Source organism: Tachysurus vachellii, chromosome 2 (assembly GCF_030014155.1).
Source record: "Tachysurus vachellii isolate PV-2020 chromosome 2, HZAU_Pvac_v1, whole genome shotgun sequence".
In the NCBI taxonomy this organism is placed as follows: Eukaryota; Metazoa; Chordata; class Actinopteri; order Siluriformes; family Bagridae; genus Tachysurus; species Tachysurus vachellii.
In genome coordinates this window covers 2,617,183-2,635,570 of record NC_083461.1, presented here as the reverse complement: position 1 = coordinate 2,635,570, position 18,388 = coordinate 2,617,183, and the positions used below count along the sequence as shown (strand labels likewise).

The window sequence follows — 18,388 nt, the reverse complement described above, 5'->3', positions numbered from 1 at the left end:
TCGTCTTCAAGAACATTCTCGGTGTAGCGCGGCTCACTCGCTTTCACAGCTGTTACAGCTGATTCGTTTACATCATTTAATTGTAGGTGAAATATAGGAAAAGATTCACCGATTTGTGAATCTCTCTCTTTCTCAGGTTCATCGGGGTATAAAGGGAGTGGTGAGGGACATGCAGGGGAAAGGCATCGCCAACGCCATAGTCAGCGTGGAGGGCATCAACCACGACGTCCGCACAGGTATTACTCACATTTCTAATTTAATTTGCATATTCTAATCAAGTTTATAATCAAGTTCTGTCCAACAGAACACACAAAATGGGAATCGTTTTTTTTTACAATTATAATTTTGACTTGTTTTTAGAATTTTATCCAAAGTTTAGGCATCAGGGGGCACGGTGGCTTAGTGGTTAGCACGTTCGCCTCACACCTCCAGGGTTGGGGGTTCGATTCCCGCCTCCACCTTGTGTGTGTGGAGTTTGCATGTTCTCCCCGTGCCTCGGGGGTTTCCTCCGGGTACTCCGGTTTCCTCCCCCGGTCCAAAGACATGCATGGTAGGTTGATTGGCATCTCTGGAAAATTGTCCGTAGTGTGTGAGTGCGTGAGTGAATGAGAGTGTGTGTGTGTGCCCTGTGATGGGTTGGCACTCCGTCCAGGGTGTATCCTGCCTTGATGCCCGATGACGCCTGAGATAGGCACAGGCTCCCTGTGACCCGAGGTAGTTCGGATAAGCTAACAAACTGATCGTTTCAGCAAAGTTAACAATTCTACCTTCAAAATATCTGATTTTTTTTAATAAAAGAGAAAAACATGAAAAGAAACTAAATTTGTAATATGCTTTTCATGTCTGTTGAAATTAATTTAATCATCATATAAATGTCGTTTTTTTCCTAAATCTGTATTTAGTCTGTACGGAATTCCTGCAGGATTGTAGGCTTATCTCACATCACACATTTGACAAGATAAATAAAGATGATCGCCTCTGTGCTGAACTCCATCTCTTTAATGTAGTGCCAGTGTTATTTTAAGAGTCTGTTGGACCTCGAGCCAGAAGAGAAGCAATGGCTGAGGTTCATGCTGCTGAGCAGGCCAGTGGGCAGAGGTCCTTGTTGCCATGGGCAACCCAGTGCTAGATAGCTTCCTGAGACGGGTGTTTCAGAGGGCTAAGGTTAACGCTGACCAGGATTATTTATATAAGAGCTGTCTTTTGGCTAAACCCTTTTGACTGTTCATGAGTTACAACATGGAGAGGAAGGCTGTAGATGGAAAAGCAGACAAAGCAGCCTCGTCAGCAGAGGTCCCTCCAGAGGCAGAATTTCCTCGCTCGCTGCGGCTCATTTTCTGCTCATCAGTCGCCGGTTACTGAAGAGGAATCCAGCAGACCGGCACGAGACAACGATATGGTGCAACCAAACATGATACTGTTACATGATTGGCTGTTAGTGTGGCACTCCCTACTTTGCTAGGTTACCAGAGAGTGAGTGCCTTTGTTAATGCAACCAAACTTGCTTCGCAACCTGTTTTCTTCCGACAAAGAATAAAAATATCGAACGTCTTATCAAACATGTTTTTTATTGATATTGATCACATGTCTATCGCAATACAGATCGTTATCGTTTTATCGCCAAGCCCTAGAATCAGGGCCGGCCCTGCGCATAGGCAGAATAGGCAAATGCTAAGGGCGCTGCCCACCACTAGGGGCGCACGGGCGCCCAAATTATTATTTTTATGAATATATATATATTTTTATTAATATATATGTATATATATATAAATTTTTTATGAATATATATATATATATTTTTATTAATATATATGTATATATATTTTATTACCTGAGAAGTATATTATTTATATATTTATTATATATATTTTATTGCTGTAAGAAAGGCAAGGAAAGCAAGGTCTCCGTAATATAGTTTTTTTTATATAGTTTGTGTGTGTTTCCAAAATATTTTCAAAATAAAGAAAAACAGGACAAAGCTGTGCAGTTTGTTTCTGTGTAAGTTTATGAACAAAATAATCGGAACACAATTGTCTGTGATTCCAGGGGCACCAGGTGAAATCTTGCCTAGGGCAGCAAATTGGCCAGGGCCGGCCCTGCCTAGAATGAGTCTATAATGTCTATCCAGCAGAACTCCCTCCAGAGGCAGACAAGGCAGTTTTCCTACCAGAGGTCTCTCCAGATGAGGAAGGACTCCCTTCAAAAGCATACCAGAAGTCCACCAGAGGTCCCTCCAAAAGCTGATGAGGCAATCTCTCCAACAGAGGTCCCTCTAGCTGAGGCAGAACTCCAACTAGAGGCAGACAAGTCAACATCACCACCATAGGTCCTTCCACAGGCATATAAGGCAGTATAAGGCAGATGAGGCAGCCTCCTCAGCAGACCTCCGTCTAGAGGCAGACGAGGCAGCACCCTGCCTCCTATGTTTTGCTTTACACGGTTTGTTGATCTCCTGACTCAAGCCTGTTCTTGACCTCGATCTCACCTGCGAGATTTGATTCCTCTCATTAACCAATGCTTAACTCCATCTGTGTGCGCCTCAGCTGTCCAGTCCGTGACCGTAACAGACGGTGCGATCGAAGCGTCTGATATTACGATGAAGACCAACATCCCGAGATCAGACTCCAACACAAACCATCTCCACAATGAGTCTTCAGTCAAAATGTTTTGCTCACGTTTCATCATAAGTACTGGAAGTATAATCGTCCCGTTAGTCTGCCGTCCTCTTATTGGTCAACTCTGAGATTCCATTCGTACACAAAGCGTTTCTGTTCGCAGTGACAGTAAATCACATGACATTACACTCTGTAAGATCAACGCTCTCATCTCACCAATAAATAGTTGTTTTTTTTTCAGTGCGTGATTTTTGTCCTCGAGAGCAAAAGCAGGCCAGAATCGTACAGACTAACGCCAGTTTAATTAGTGTGTTGTGTTGCAGATGGATGCACAAAAAATAGAAGCAGTTTATCTCTGCCAGATTTTTGCTGTATCTTGGAAACAGAGTGTAAGATCACTGACACTGCAGCGGTACAGCAGCCTGGCGGTACAGCAACGGTGTCTCAGCCTGAAGCCTACAACTTGACTCATTGCTCCTAATTGTGGATTGGAGATGCCCAACACACACACACACACACACACACACACACACACACACAGTAAGCCAATCCCCAGAGCTGATTATGAAGAAGCAGCAAAGGATGCTACAACCAGAGACTGGATAGTTAACACACACATAAACACACACACATGCCCACACACACACACACACACACTCTGCTCAAAGCTGACTCAAGTGATTCAGTTACTGCTGAACACTAACTATACTGACAGCATGGACAGAATGTGGCTCAACCATGTCCTTTAAAATTCTCAACTAGTTTATTGCTTCCACAATAACGACTTTGCTAGAACTGCTCATACAGACCCTAGTGAGTGATTGAGTGAGTGAGTGAGTGATTGAGTGAGTGAGTGAGTGAGTGAGTGAGTGACCTGTAAATAAGGGATTAGTCAGGAAGCTAAAACAACCCAGATGTGAGGAGGAACTCTCTACATGACGCCATCACCACTAGGCTTCAGTTTACTGTGCTGATGGTCTCAGGGTGATGGGCAGTGTTCCACATTCTGTTTGCTCCTTGGTCTTGACATACAACACACACACACACACACACACACACACACTCATATACTGACTCACACACACACACACACACATTCTCACATACAGACACATACACACACACACTCACACACACTCACATACAGACTCACACACACAGACATACACACTCACATACAGACTCACACACACAGACACATACACACACACACACACACACACACACACACACTCACATACAGACACATACACACACACACACAGACATACACACACACATACACACTCACATACAGACTCACACACACAGACACATACACACACACACACACACACACACACACTCACATACAGACACATACACACACACACACACACACACACACACACACACACACACACACACACACATAAACACTCACATACAGACATACACACACACATACACACTCACATACAGACTCACACACACAGACACATACACACTCACATACAGACTCACACACACACATACACACACACTCACATACAGACACATACACACACACACTCACATACAGACACATACACACACACACACATACACACTCACATACAGACTCACACACACAGACACACACACACTCACATACAGACTCACATACAGACTCATACACACAGACACATACACACATACACACTCACATACAGACTCACACACACATACACACACACACTCACATACAGACACATACACACACATACACACACACATACACACTCACATACAGACTCACACACACAGACACATACACACACACACACTCACATACAGACACATACACACACACACACATACAAACTCACACACACAGACACATACACACACACACACTCACATACAGACACATACACACACACACACACACACACACACTCAAATACAAACTCACACACACAGACACATACACACACACACACACACACACATACAGACACATACACACACACATACAGACTCAGACACAGACACACACACTCACATACAGACACACACACACACACACACTCACATACAGACACATACACACACACACACACACACACATACACACTAGTAGATGGTAAAAAAGAAGATTGGAATGGTTTATTTACTCCTTAAAAACGCCCCCACCCCAATTCCCAGGCTGCGTGCACAAAGCCCCGCCCCCCGGACCCTCAGGGATTTTGACTGCTTGAGAGCCAAATCTTTAGACACACAACATTCCTGCTTGTGCTGAGACTCGGATTATAAAGCCATTTTTCAATGAAACATTTTGTGTTTCTGCACACTCCGGTAGAACTAACACTGCTTAACACTGCTTATTGGGGAAGTCGTGGCCTAATGGTTAGAGCGTCTGACTCCTAACCCTAAGGTTGTGGGTCCGAATCTCGGGCCAGTCACGACTGAGGTGCCCTTGAGCAAGGCGCCAAACTCCCCGGGCGCCGCAGCATAAATAGCTGCCCTCTGCTCCGGGTGTGTTTTCACGGTGTGTGTGTGTGTTCACTGCTGTGTGTGTGCACTTTGTATGGGTTAAATGCAGGGAACAAATTCTGAGTATGGGTCACCGTACTTAGCCGTATGTCACGTCACTTAACCCAAATATTACTACTGCTTAAGTAGTAATGATTAACTAGACCTGCTTAAATTAAACTGCTTAATGGACGTTTCAACTAGTACTATTTAACTAGTACTGCTTAACTAGACCCACTTAACTAATTAGGTTGAGCTGCTCATCTGCAGCTTCCAGGCAACTGTGAGCCAATCAGAAAGTCAGTGGTACAGCGGTACCATCTTCAGGACAGAGGAGTTACGCTTTTTCTCTGTAACATGATGAGCTGCTGTTTTCTGCTTAATGCACTCAGGAGATGGAATAAAGTGACCAGTTCTGTTCATAGCTGCTGGAAACATGTGTGAGAACTGAACAGGAGCTTCTTGGACATTAAATGTATTTATTAAAGGGATAAACAGTAGGACATGATCGGTGTGTCCTCCGTCCCAGATGGAGTCAGTTCAGTCCTCTATGCTTTAATGACTCGTATGTTGGGTTGTTGTTGTTTTTTTCCTCACAGCTGCTGATGGAGATTACTGGCGTTTGCTGAACCCGGGCGAGTACAGCGTGACGGTGCGAGCCGAAGGCTACAGTCTCGCCCGGAAAGTGTGTGAAGTCGGCTACGACATGGGAGCCACGCAGTGCGACTTCCGACTCGCTCGCTCCAACCTGTCACGCATTAAAGAAATCATGGAGAAGTTCAACAAGCAGCCGATCAACATGAGACGACCTCAACAGAGACGCCTGGGGACATAGAGGACACTGCAAGAGGGAAACTGGGTGTGTGCTGGACACCCTGGACTGTTTCAGACTGTGCGTCTGACAGAGAGAGAGAGTGTGAGAGAGAGAGAGAGAGAGAGAGAGAGAGAGAGAGTGAGAGAGAGAGAGAAGAGAGAGAAGGATCATGTAATCAGAGAGTAGAGCCACTTGGTTCTGTAGAAAAGTGTGTTTATTTTGTATTTTCAGGCAGTAAATGAGCTTCATGAAGTCGTAAGGGTTTTATTCAGAATTAATATAATTACAGAGTGCATGAACAGAGATATTAGAGAATCCTAAACAGCAAAACTGGCATGAAAATAAACCTATCAGCATTACTATCAGTTTAAAGCATGTCTTTCTGCATTTATTTTCACAATACACCAAACTAAAGAATAAAACCATCCTGAAGTGGATTATTTTCCTACAAACAGCACGTCCTCAAGTGTTTGATTCTTGTCTCTAGCAGCTCTAAACACTTGTTCTGTCACCAGCCTCTATTTAGAGCTTTGTCAGTAACGCAGTATACTGGAAACTTCACTTCCCAGAACACACCACTAGCTACGAACATGGCCGCCTTAGGCTACGATCCCCAGCACAGCACTTCTTCAGGGCGTTCATGCTCACCTGAGTGCTAATCAGTCACACTTTATCAACACACTTCAGTCATGCATTCAGTCCATTCTGTCCTCACTGTCCTGACTTTCTGTCTGTTCCAGTTTATGGATTTTGATCTTTTTAATAAAAAGCTAACCTGAAATCTCATCCATCTCTGACACTCTAAGTCACATGACCATCCTCCATCTTTGTTTCTTGCCTTTGTCATCATATTAGCTTCATAAACGACAACCTGATTGGTTAGAGTTGATCTCAGATGCTCCACGCTGACCAATAGTAGGATTATTTTCTAAAATCCTAACAGAAACAAAAGTAGAATGATGTGTTAAAATGAGCCCTGTGGTCTGATTAAAGGTGAGGTCTCCGTCGTTTGAGAAATGCTTCAGAAAACTGAGTCGGGATGCCAAACAAAACAAAAACAAAACAAACGTGTAGCCAGTGAGCAGAAAGGGGCGTGTCTTGTCAATATGGGCGGAGAGAGTGTTCAGTGCGCATGTGTGACATTAGCAGAAAGCGGTTTTAACATTGACATGGAGGATAAAAACAAAGAAAGAAAGAGAAGAAAGACTTACGATAAGGTAAGAAGTAGGACGTGTTAATATAGGATCAGCTTTCCAGCGCTGGAGAGAACTGAAGGAGCAGGAAGTTGGTCACATATTCACAGATTGGAGTTTCCTGAGTCAATAACTCCTGAGCTAAACACTGTTACTACACAAAACACGGTTGTAGCTGCGTCTCTACATTACTACGATAGAAAAGAGGTGTTATTTGTGTAGTAACAGCGTTTAGCTCAGGAGTTATTGACTCAGGAAACTCCAATCTGTGAATATGTGACCAACTTTTGTCAACTTGTTTGTTTATCTACAATCGTATTGTTCTTCCCTTCAGCTATGATAAAGACACGTTTCTTTCCAGTAGTTGCCTGGGTTACGTATGTATGTGTGGGCGGAGCTATCGATACAGGGGTGGGACCCATTTGGGTTAGGGGCGTGTTTGTTTTGGTGATTTTATATGTCAACATTGGCTTTCAAACAATGGAGACCCCACCTTTAAGGAGCCGCTGATGTGACTCAGGTGTGTGTAAGTTCATGCACTGGACTCCAAGTGCGTCAGAATGTGGTGGAATGAACAGTAAACTCAAAACAGAACTTCTACATCATCTACAGAACCATCACAAAATCTATTTTCTAAAAGTCAGCTTGGTCTGGAGAACTTAAAACACATAGATTAGCTGACTGAGTCATTAGTTACTCACGTTCACGTTGTAATAGTCGCATCATCAGGTAGGTTTTTATTTATTTTAAACTCTTTTTCTTTGCTAATTGCAGACATTAGCAAAACATTTGTTTACAAGGAAGTTACACATTATTATCTCAAGACCACATGCTAATATTATCGAGAGCATGAGACACATCTAGCTAATATTTTAAGGATTTATTTTAAAGCAGCGAGTAGTTATTTTCGAGACATTTTTCAGGGCCACAAATTGTTTAAAGTCACGGGTTGTTAATATCTCCGAGGTCCTGCATTATTAATATATTCATGATTAAGTTAATGTTTGAGGACACTCATTAATAATTCAGTACCTCGTACTAATCACCTCACGGTTAGATTTTTTTGTTATTTATCATGTCATGGCCAGGAATAGTTCAACTTGAAGCTGTGATCAGATTTTCAGAGTATAAAGATCCAGTATTCTGTAGTATGTGTGTAATGGTATAAAATTAAATGCTCAGCTGTAAAAAGAAATAAAGAATGTGAGCTCCACAGGTTCCTGTTGCCTCAGATGATCTTGTGCACTGTGTTTATTTATTTATTTATTTATTTATTTATTTATTTATCCAAGATAAAGCTTTAATTGCGCGTCATGCTGTTGACTCCTCTGTTTCCTGTGCACTTTGTAAACACACCCACGAGTTAACACACACCTCCTCATGGCATTCCTGCAATTATCTGGACCTCCATCATCACTTCTTCTCACTTTCTTTCTCCGAGTCCACAATCAAAGCTTTACTGATACGCACCAGTGAACCTACTGCTCGACCAATTATCTCGCCTCATGTCAAGTGTGTGATTGTGTGGTGTGTTATTGTGGTTGTTCACTCATGTTTTTTTTCTCTGAGCTCCATGGAGACCAGAACGTCCATTTTTGTGTAAGAGATAATCACGCTATTCTGATCAACACCAACGTTCAGTTGGTTAACCTTCATATGTCACATGTTCAAGCCTACAGTGATGACCAACCATCCCTTAGCATTGTTAGCAATTCTGTCTACAATATTGGTGGATTTTCTGTGTTGGGTCATGTCTACGAGGTTGTAGTGCAAAGGAATAACTAGAAAACCACTGAGATGGAATTTGTGCAAATTACTGTGACCTGCAGCCAAGAATGAATCTGATATGCATTTTGATTCATCTGATCACTCAATTAAAATTCACTGACCCTAATGATGCTAATGTGAAATCATTTTATTTCTGAATTAATGTGGGGAATCCTTTTAATAATCCATACAATAGCGTATAAGACTAAATTTCTCAGGGACAGAATCTGTTTTCAGCTTGTTTGTCTGAGATGTGATGAGCTTTGCCAGATAAAAACAACCACGAAAGGAAACCCAGCTCATGCTTTGAAATGGATTCCATTTATTCACACTCATTGCTTGATAACGTCTTGTAAAAAAAAGAAAATCCAGAAAATTATTGCAGATGAACAACCTCAGGACCTTCATCAAAAATGCCATAAGTACATGTCTGGTGGTGAATGAGACCTAAATCCATACCAACCAAGATGAATACAACACCAAAGTAATAGGAGACCTCAATTAAGACAAAACCAATCACTTTGTTTAGAAAAGACCAAGACTTAAGACTAGACAAGGAGCAAGTCCAAAATAAGACCAAGAACCATACTGACCCAGACACCAATAAGAACAAGACCCATACCCCCAAAATCACAATAAGACCAAGATCCATACTGACCAAAACCACAACTACCCCTTTTCCACCAAAAAGAACCGGGTGCTGGTTCAGAACTAGCACTGGTGCTGGTTCAAAGTTGGTTCCACTGGTGAACCTTCTAAGAACCGGTTTGCCTTCCCATCGGTTAGAGAGCATCACAGAGCCGAGTCTGACGTCACTGTATACGTGTCACGTTACACAGCAACGTTAGCGCAGCAGCGACAAACACAAACACAACATCAACAATGGCGGATGTTGCTTTACTGTTAATGCTCATTTCTTTGTGAACCTACATTAACACCCAAACGCGGCGAATCCAACGTGTACGTGCAGCTCCATGTAATCTGTATAAACGGAGGTTGTAATGGAGAAAGTACATAACGTTATTTTATCATTAACACAGAAAAAAGTTAGCCTTAGCATGTAGCTACTTACTATCATGTGTGCTGATAATGTATCATATCGCGGTAAAGTAAAAGTGTATTAAACATTAGTATACTTAAGGTACATTATCAAATGCTCTAACAGTAGCCCCGCCCACAGCCCCACCCACAGATCCTGAAGCAAGCGGTTCTTAAGTCTAGACCAGCAACGTTTTGGTGCTGCTTACTTTTCCTGGTTCAGAGCCGGTGCTTTGGCTGTCAAAAAAGAAGGAACTTTCTGTCGAAAAGAAGAAGCTCCAAACCAGCACTCAAACTGCCTCTAACATTACTGCCTCTTACTGTCACTAACATTAATTACTGTACCATCACATTTATTCTTCTCCATGACACACAGCACGATGAACAATTTAGCACAGAACATTTGATTGTAACGCGTGTAAATCGTGAGCCTGCAGCGTGGTGGCCTGGTCTCACAGGGTTCCTCATCACAGCTGTGGACCATCAGAAGCACAGCTGTGTGGAGGTGGAGGGTTGACACACTGACCTCCTCTCAGCTTCACAGGCCAAACTCACTCTCTGATGTGATGCCCAGCTTTGATGTGAAAAATGTTGCCAGCTCCAGATCAGACCAGCATGCGTCCTCCTGTTTTACCTCTCAGCAAGAGACACTACATCTGAGTAGCCACCTACAGTGCGTTACATCAGTATTTACACCTTTTGGCATTGTCCACATTTTATTGTCATAGAACTATTACTATAATTTGAGCAGCTATCAATTAGTGGAAAAAAGAAGAAATGACTTGAAAAATCTCACATCCAGGTGTTCAAGATGTTCAAAACTGATGTAGCTCCAACAGCAGCAAAAGGTGGATCTGCCAAAGATCCCCAAAAAATCTTTTCATAAACATCTACATTCTCTGTCCACTTTATTAGGAACACCTGTACACCTGCATACTTATTTAGTTCTTTAGTCATCCATCAGGTGGCAGCAGCAAAATGCATGAAATCCTACAAATGCAGGTCAAGAGCTTCAGTAATTGTTCACATCAAACATCAGACTGATGAAAAAACGTGAACTGTGTGAAGTTTGATAGCTGTGGAATGCTTGTTGGTTTGAGTTTTTCAGAAGCTTGAGTCTCTAGAGTTTAATCAGACTGATGCAGAACAAAAAACATCCCAAGAGACGGTTCTGTGGATGGAAACACCTTGATGTTTAGAGAGATCAGAGAAGAATGACTACGAAGTCTATAGTAACCCAATCACTCTGTATAAGGATAGTGAGCAGAAAAGCATCTGAGAACACGCACTATATGTCGAGGTGGATGAGCTACAACAGCAGATCACCACATCAGAACATGAACCTAATGCTATGCTGAGCACAGACTCACTGAAAACTGGAAAGGTTATTATTTATCTCATTTCCATCTGTCCAGTGTGGGTGAGTCTGTGCTCATCATAGCCTCAGGTTCCTTGATGTGTTGTGCATTCTGATATGCTTTCCTTTTCACCACAGTTGTAAACAGTGAACATTTGAGTTACTGTAGCCTTCAGACCAGTCTGGTCATTCTCCTCTGGACTGCAGACCAATTTAATTCAATTTAGTTGATTTGTATCATGCTTTTAACAGTGGACATTTTTACAGAAATACAGAAACAGAATAAAATTTGTAAAGTTTAACATTACGTTATTATTCATCTCTAACATTTATCCCTAATGATCCACCCTGAGGTGACGATGATGAGGAAAAACTCCCTGAGATGATATGAGGAAGAAACCTTGAAAGGAACCAGACTCAGAAGTGAACCTCATCCTCATTTGGGTGAGACTGGACAGGAAATATTGTCAACGTAAATAATGTAAAAAATGTCAATGTAAACAATGTCAATATAAATAATGTAAATAATGTTAATCAAAATAATGTAAATAATGTCAATGTAAATAATATAAATAATGTCAATGTAAATAATTCAATCAAAGTAATGTAAATAATGTAAATGTAAATAATGTCAATGTAAATAATGTAAATAATGTTAATCAAAATAATGTAAATAATATCAATGTAAATAATGTCAGTGTAAATAATGTCAATGTATATAATGTCAATGTAAATAATGTAAATAATGTCAATGTATATAATGTCAATGTAAATAATGTAAATAATGTCAATGTAAATAATGTCAATGTAAATAATGTAAATAATGTCAATGTAAATAATGTCACTCAAAATAATGTAAATAATGTCAATGTAAATAATGTAAATAATGTCAATGTAAATAATGTCAATGTAAATAATGTAAATAATGTCAATGTAAATAATGTCACTCAAAATAATGTAAATAATGTCAATGTAAATAATGTAAATAATGTCAATGTAAATAATGTCACTCAAAATAATGTAAATAATGTCAATGTATATAATGTGAATAATGTCAATGTAAATAATGTCAGTGTAAATAATGTAAATAATATCAGTGTAAATAATGTCAATGTAAATAATGTCAATCAAAATAATGTAAATAATGTGAATGTAAATAATGTGAATGTAAATAATGTCAGTGTAAATAATGTGAATGTAAATAATGTCAATGTATATAATGTAAATAATGTTAATCAAAATAATGTAAATAATGTGAATGTAAATAATGTAAATAATGTAAATGTAAATAATGTCAATGTATATAATGTAAATAATGTCAATGTAAATAATGTCAATGTAAAAATATAAATAATGTCAATGTAAAAATATAAATAATGTCAATTAAAATATTGTAAATAATGTCAATGTAAATAATGTAAATAATGTCAATGTATATAATATAAATAATGTCAATGTAAATAATGTCAATCAAAATAATGTAAATAATGTCAATGTAAATGATGTAAATGTAAATGATGTCAATGTAAATGATGTATACGTAGTCCAGTGCAATTGTGCAACCAATAGCTCCTGAGGAACTAACAGGTCAGAGTTCATTACACTAATTCCTTCCTGCTGAAGTCTTCCAGATATGTCTTCAAGAAGTCTTTCCTGAAACAATCTGAACTTGTCCTTCATGTGAAGTCTTGTGTTTGAAATCACAGCCATTTGTAGCTGCAGCTCCTGCTGACTGGTTCATTACATTTTAGACGGAGACACATGGTGCGCTGCTCACAAATGTCCATGGTCCAAATCCTTAAACTGAGAATTATTAACACTGTACAGTAACGAAGCCTTCGTCCCAAATGTGACTCAATATCAAACATTTAAAAACTCTCGAATAGGTTCCTGAAATCCTGGCATGTTGGTCGAGTCACCGCTGGACATCAGATTCTAATTCCGTGTCCCAAATCTCATACCTGCACACTTGCGCTGGTCAATGGTCAGAAAACAGTCCAAGATGGCCAACGATACTCCGGTGGACGAAACGTCTTACAAAGCTCTCTAAAGCTAGTGGCGACGGCATTTACCGTTGACTGAGAAACGGCTTCTACTTCCTGTTGGTAAAAAAGTTTTAGTGTTTCGTATGAGGTGATAAACAGCCCTTTATTACATTTATACACCAGATGCTAGAGCACAAAGTGCACACAGTGTGTAGTTTGTCATTTGAGATGCAGCCAAAACATTACTGTTTACTCTAAAATTAGGTTCTGTGTTTGTGCACTGATCTCATGCTACATAATGTAATTAACACTGTAGCTATTTCATTCTAAACAGCATCATCAGGTCCATGTGTCACTAATTTTCCAACATTAACTGACTCTGAATAACTTGTTAGCTGAGTTTGCTTCACTAACCTAGCTAAGCTTGACTAGCATTGCTTCCAGGAGCTAGCATAACATGGCTAGGCTGCATATCTGAATATTAGCAGACAGTTAAAATATTAGCATATCAGAGAATATTTATATTTCTGATGAATTGATTATCAAACTATATAATGTTAGAAGTGGATATGAGTGTGTGATGCTAAATTGAAAATTAGCTAACATTTTTAGTTAACATGAAATGAACTTATTGTCATCATTTTTTACTCCTTAAGTATGTTTGAAATAAACAAATTTTTTCTTTGTTGTTTGTTGTTTTGTGTATTTTCCCATTTTAACTGAGTATTTTCTCTGTACTTTCTTCACCACTTCCTAAAGCTTGAATGTTTATTCAACACATCAGAACCTGTAGGTTTGTATTATTATAAGATTTGTCACCATTTTTTAAAGGAATTGATGTAATTACTGAGGAACACTCGGCTGTTACCTAAAAAACAGTGTGCTTTTTGTTGTCTGGTGTTTTACATAACTCATGCTGTTGAATGAACGCTAACTAGACATGCCTTTTAGCATCTAAAACACAGTGCTGTTTCTTGTTTGTTGCGTAATTAGCATAAATTAGAATAAATTAGTATTGTCAGATGGTTCTACACTGAAGTAGATGTTTTTTGGTAAAAATTCTGAGGTATACAGTGTTGCTCGCATCCTGTAGACAAATCAAATGCTAACAAATGGGTTCATTAGCGCTGTGAGAGATTAGCGCTGTGCTGTACAGTATACATGTTAATCACCCTCGCTAAAGCGGCCACGTTTCCCAGCTAACGCTAACGTCTTCATTTATAAACCACTGTGTAAAACGACCGTAGTTGATGCTGTTTCATGGAACCCTGATGCATGATGGGTAAAAAAAGACAAATAATGGTTTAAAAGTTTAAATAGTAATATCAGCTTTATTTCATGTACTTTAAGTCAAAATACAGACAGTTCTGTTCAGCTACTTATTTACAGGACTATAAAAAAACCAAGACAAAAAAAATCCACATTATCTCACAGTCTAGGAACAGAGCCTTAGGAATTTCATAGGAATAAATTACACAAAAATATTGTTCAGGCATTTTTCTCAGATTTCTAAAACTACCCCCACCCCCACCCCCACAACACACACACACACACACACACACACACACACAAAATGATCCAAGTTCTGCTTTAGTTTCACTGAGTAACAACAACACAACTAACATTATTCTCATTCTGTGCAAAACAGCCGCAGATGGAAATGAAACTGTACAGAAGATCTCAAAGAACTCGTGATGAAGGTGATGAGAGAAAAACCGGAGCTGTGGGCATAGTCATGTTCAGGGCATCGGGGCAACCGTGTGTTTAGTGTGTTTTAAAGGAACGTTGATGTGTCTGAAAAACGAACAAAATGAACGCAGGACTTTCAGGTCGAAACGAGCCTCAGAAGATTACGAAGTTTTTCTTTGAACCTAATTGTAAATGAATCAGATCTGATTCTGACTCTGCAAATGAACTAAACGTTCATTAAATAAATAGAAAACGTTAAAAGATGACTTTGTGTGTGTGTGTATGTGTGTGTGTGTGTGTGTTAAGCATTTAAACACATGCTAAGCTGTAATTGAGTTCAAGACTTAACCAGGGATCTGATTTCTACTTCAAATTACTCTTCATGATGAAAGAATGAGGAAAGTGATGAGGAAGGTGATGAGGAATGTGATGAGGAAGGTGATGAGGAAGGTCAGGCTATAACACCAGGAAGAGTTATGAAATGCTACAGTTCCTTTATCCTGCAGAGCTGTTCAGAAAACCTGATTGACGTCATTTTGATAACATCTCCGTCGTTACTCATAACCGTGGGTGTGTGTGGGTGTGTTTGAATGTCATGACAGGATATGAGTGTCGGGTATCGTGTGTAACTCGAACTTTTCTAGCCACAAGCTTCAGAATCTTGAATGCTGTGTTCTGATTGGCTCTCAGCACTGCCTGAAAATTAAACACTAGAGTTTAAGAAACATGGAGTTTTGATATTAAACTGAAAAGATAGTAACTTTTTAAGTCCTGACCCTGTGCCAGTTTTAGTTGTTCATCAGTTTTCTGTAGTGTTAATTCTACACTGAGTCGCAGGAAATATAGGGGACACCATGGACGGGGACTAATCACAACACACACACACACACACACAGAGCAGAATCAAGCCCTCAACCCCGGAGGTGTGAGGCTAAAAGCCCTTAATCTTTTTCCATATGTTAATTATTAGCACAAATTCACCATTCAGATAAACCAGGTGAAGTCTGCAGTCAGGGTTTAGATAAACCTGACACGCCGCCTGAGATCGGACCGTCAGTGGAAGCGTAGTGATTCTCACTTGATTTCTGATGCCCAGTACGGCTCTGTAATTAAATTCCACTCGTGCTGTGACTGTAATTGGGTTTTAACTGGAGCTCAGGTCAGACACACAAGACATGCTCGCTGAACCCAAGTGACCTCTCCACACCAGCAGGTTCTCATCTCGTTGAAATTTCCAGTTCCTCAGAGAGCCGTCATCTCCCTCTGTGTGTGTGTGTGTGTGTGTGTGTGTGAGTGTGTGTGTTTGTGTGTGGGTGTGTGTGTGTGTGTAAGACAGATTTTCAGAGCTTTATTGTGGTGAAGGGAGAAAAATCCTGTCAGTGCAGTTTAATGTGATGGACTGCTAATTTAAAAAGTTTTGCTAGCTGCGTTAGCGGGTTAACACTGCTAATATGTCAGATTACCAAAACCCTGAATGTTAATATTACACAATCTGCTTCCTGCAGTGCGGCTCATTAAACGAACTCATCCTCTACCGTAATATCCGGGGTTCAGTGAAAACCGAGAAAGGAAACGGTTCACTTTATTTAGAAAGGAGATTTCTGTTCGAGACGAACTGCAAGATTTATGAGATCATGGCACTGAAGAGAGATTGTACCTGAAACTGGTAAATTAGCAGTTTCTATGGTAACACACTCCATGCCTAAACATCCATCATTTCAGTCAAGTTGTTTGTAAATGGTTTCACCAGAAAAAAAAAATCTTATGGTTAAAAAAAACAAAAAAAAACATGAAAACAAATGTCAGGAAATCGATTTAACTCCTGAACTCTGTCTTCACCTCCAAGGTCGAGTGTGTTCCTCTTGTTAAAAGTGTGTGTGTGTGTGTGTGTGTGGTGCAGCTGATACACGAGAGTGGAGACAGGAACGTTGCGTGGGCGAGTGGAAACAATTAACAGAAAGTACGGCTAATAAGATGCTAATGAGCATCCAGGTAGATTTTTTTTTCCACGATTAGAAATGCCTTATCTTCATCATCATCATCATCATTTCAAGTATTTCACATCACATTAATTTATATGAGTCAGGATTGCTGTCAGACACTCGTATATCGTGTTTGTGATAAATTTATATAGTAACTATTATATTATTCTGTATATTAATAAACACATAATTATCCACATCTCCTGGTGTCACATTCATGGGCTGAAGGAATGTAATGAATTAAAATAATAAAGAGAAATCAAAAAGGAAATGAAAGAGGAATCGAAAAACAAAATGGCCGACATTTAAGACAAAAATTTAGATGTTACAAAAGACTTCTCAGTCACTTTGTCTGTCATACACACACAAACACACATGCTCGTGCACACACACACACACACTTGTTGACCTTCTGTAGATGAAGTCTAAAGTTTAAAGTGCCCATAAAAATGCCTTTTAAACAGGAAGTTAGTCAAACTCCCGAGAGAGCTGAAGATCGTTATGCTAGCTTAGCCTGCTAGATGGCAGCAGGTTTTATACCAGCACCAATCACAAATAGGGTGTGTGGCTAGCTAGCTACTAACCACGTAATAAAACACTCTGTTACAGAAAAATAATCAAAACTCTGAATACGCTGGCGATTATTTTCCTGTAACAGGAAGTCACTCCTGTAAGTCCGCAAACGTCTGACTTCTCATACACCTCAGCAAATTAGCCATGTGAAATAAAACATCATTAAAGGACGTCATACTTTTTATCCGGTTATAGTTACACTTTATATTCTACTACAAAACAAGTTCCTGTTCTCACTCACGCTACAGCAGCTAGAAACATCTCTGTTCTGAAAATGTAAAGTTCCAGCTTCCATAAAATCTAAATAAACATCTCCTTAAAGAAATGAAAACTTCACTACATCAACATTTACACCTGCTTTTTAAAGCGTTATGTGGAGCGTCTGCTGTGGAAGTCCGTGTGCATGAGCGGTTACTATAGAAACGATAAGGTGTTAGAAATAAAAGCTGCTTTAGGTGGTTAAAGGTGGGGTCTCAGATGTTTGAGAAATGCTTCAGAAAACTGAGTCGGGAAGACAAACTAAACAAAAATCAAAACAAACGTGTAGCCAATGAGCAGAAAGGGGCGTGTCCTGTCAATATGGGTGGAGAGAGTGTTCAGTGCGCATGTGTGACATTAGCAGAAAGCGGTTTTAACATTGACATGGAGGATAAAAACAAAGAAAGAAAGAGAAGAAAGACTTACGATAAGGTAAGAAGTAGGACGTGTTAATATAGGATCAGCTTTCCAGCGCTGGAGAGAACTGAAGGAGCAGGAAGTTGGTCACATATTCACAGATTGGAGTTTCCTGAGTCAATAACTCCTGAGCTAAACACTGTTACTACACAAATAACACCTCTTTTCTATCGTAGTAATGTAGAGACGCAGCTACAACCGTGTTTT

General features: G+C 39.9%; 1 protein-coding gene across 1 annotated transcript in view; it reads left to right on the top strand.

Moving 5' to 3' along the window:
* The window catches only part of cpxm2 (carboxypeptidase X (M14 family), member 2), a 39,306-nt gene extending 32,939 nt beyond the window's left edge, over positions 1 to 6,367 (top strand). Inside the window, exons 13-14 of the mRNA XM_060893741.1 lie at positions 137 to 236; positions 5,708 to 6,367. Of these exons, the coding sequence (XP_060749724.1) occupies positions 137 to 236; positions 5,708 to 5,943 (336 nt within the window). The 3' untranslated portion in view covers positions 5,944 to 6,367. The remainder of the gene's footprint in view (positions 1 to 136; positions 237 to 5,707) is intronic.
* The last annotated feature ends 12,021 nt before the right edge of the window (positions 6,368 to 18,388 follow it).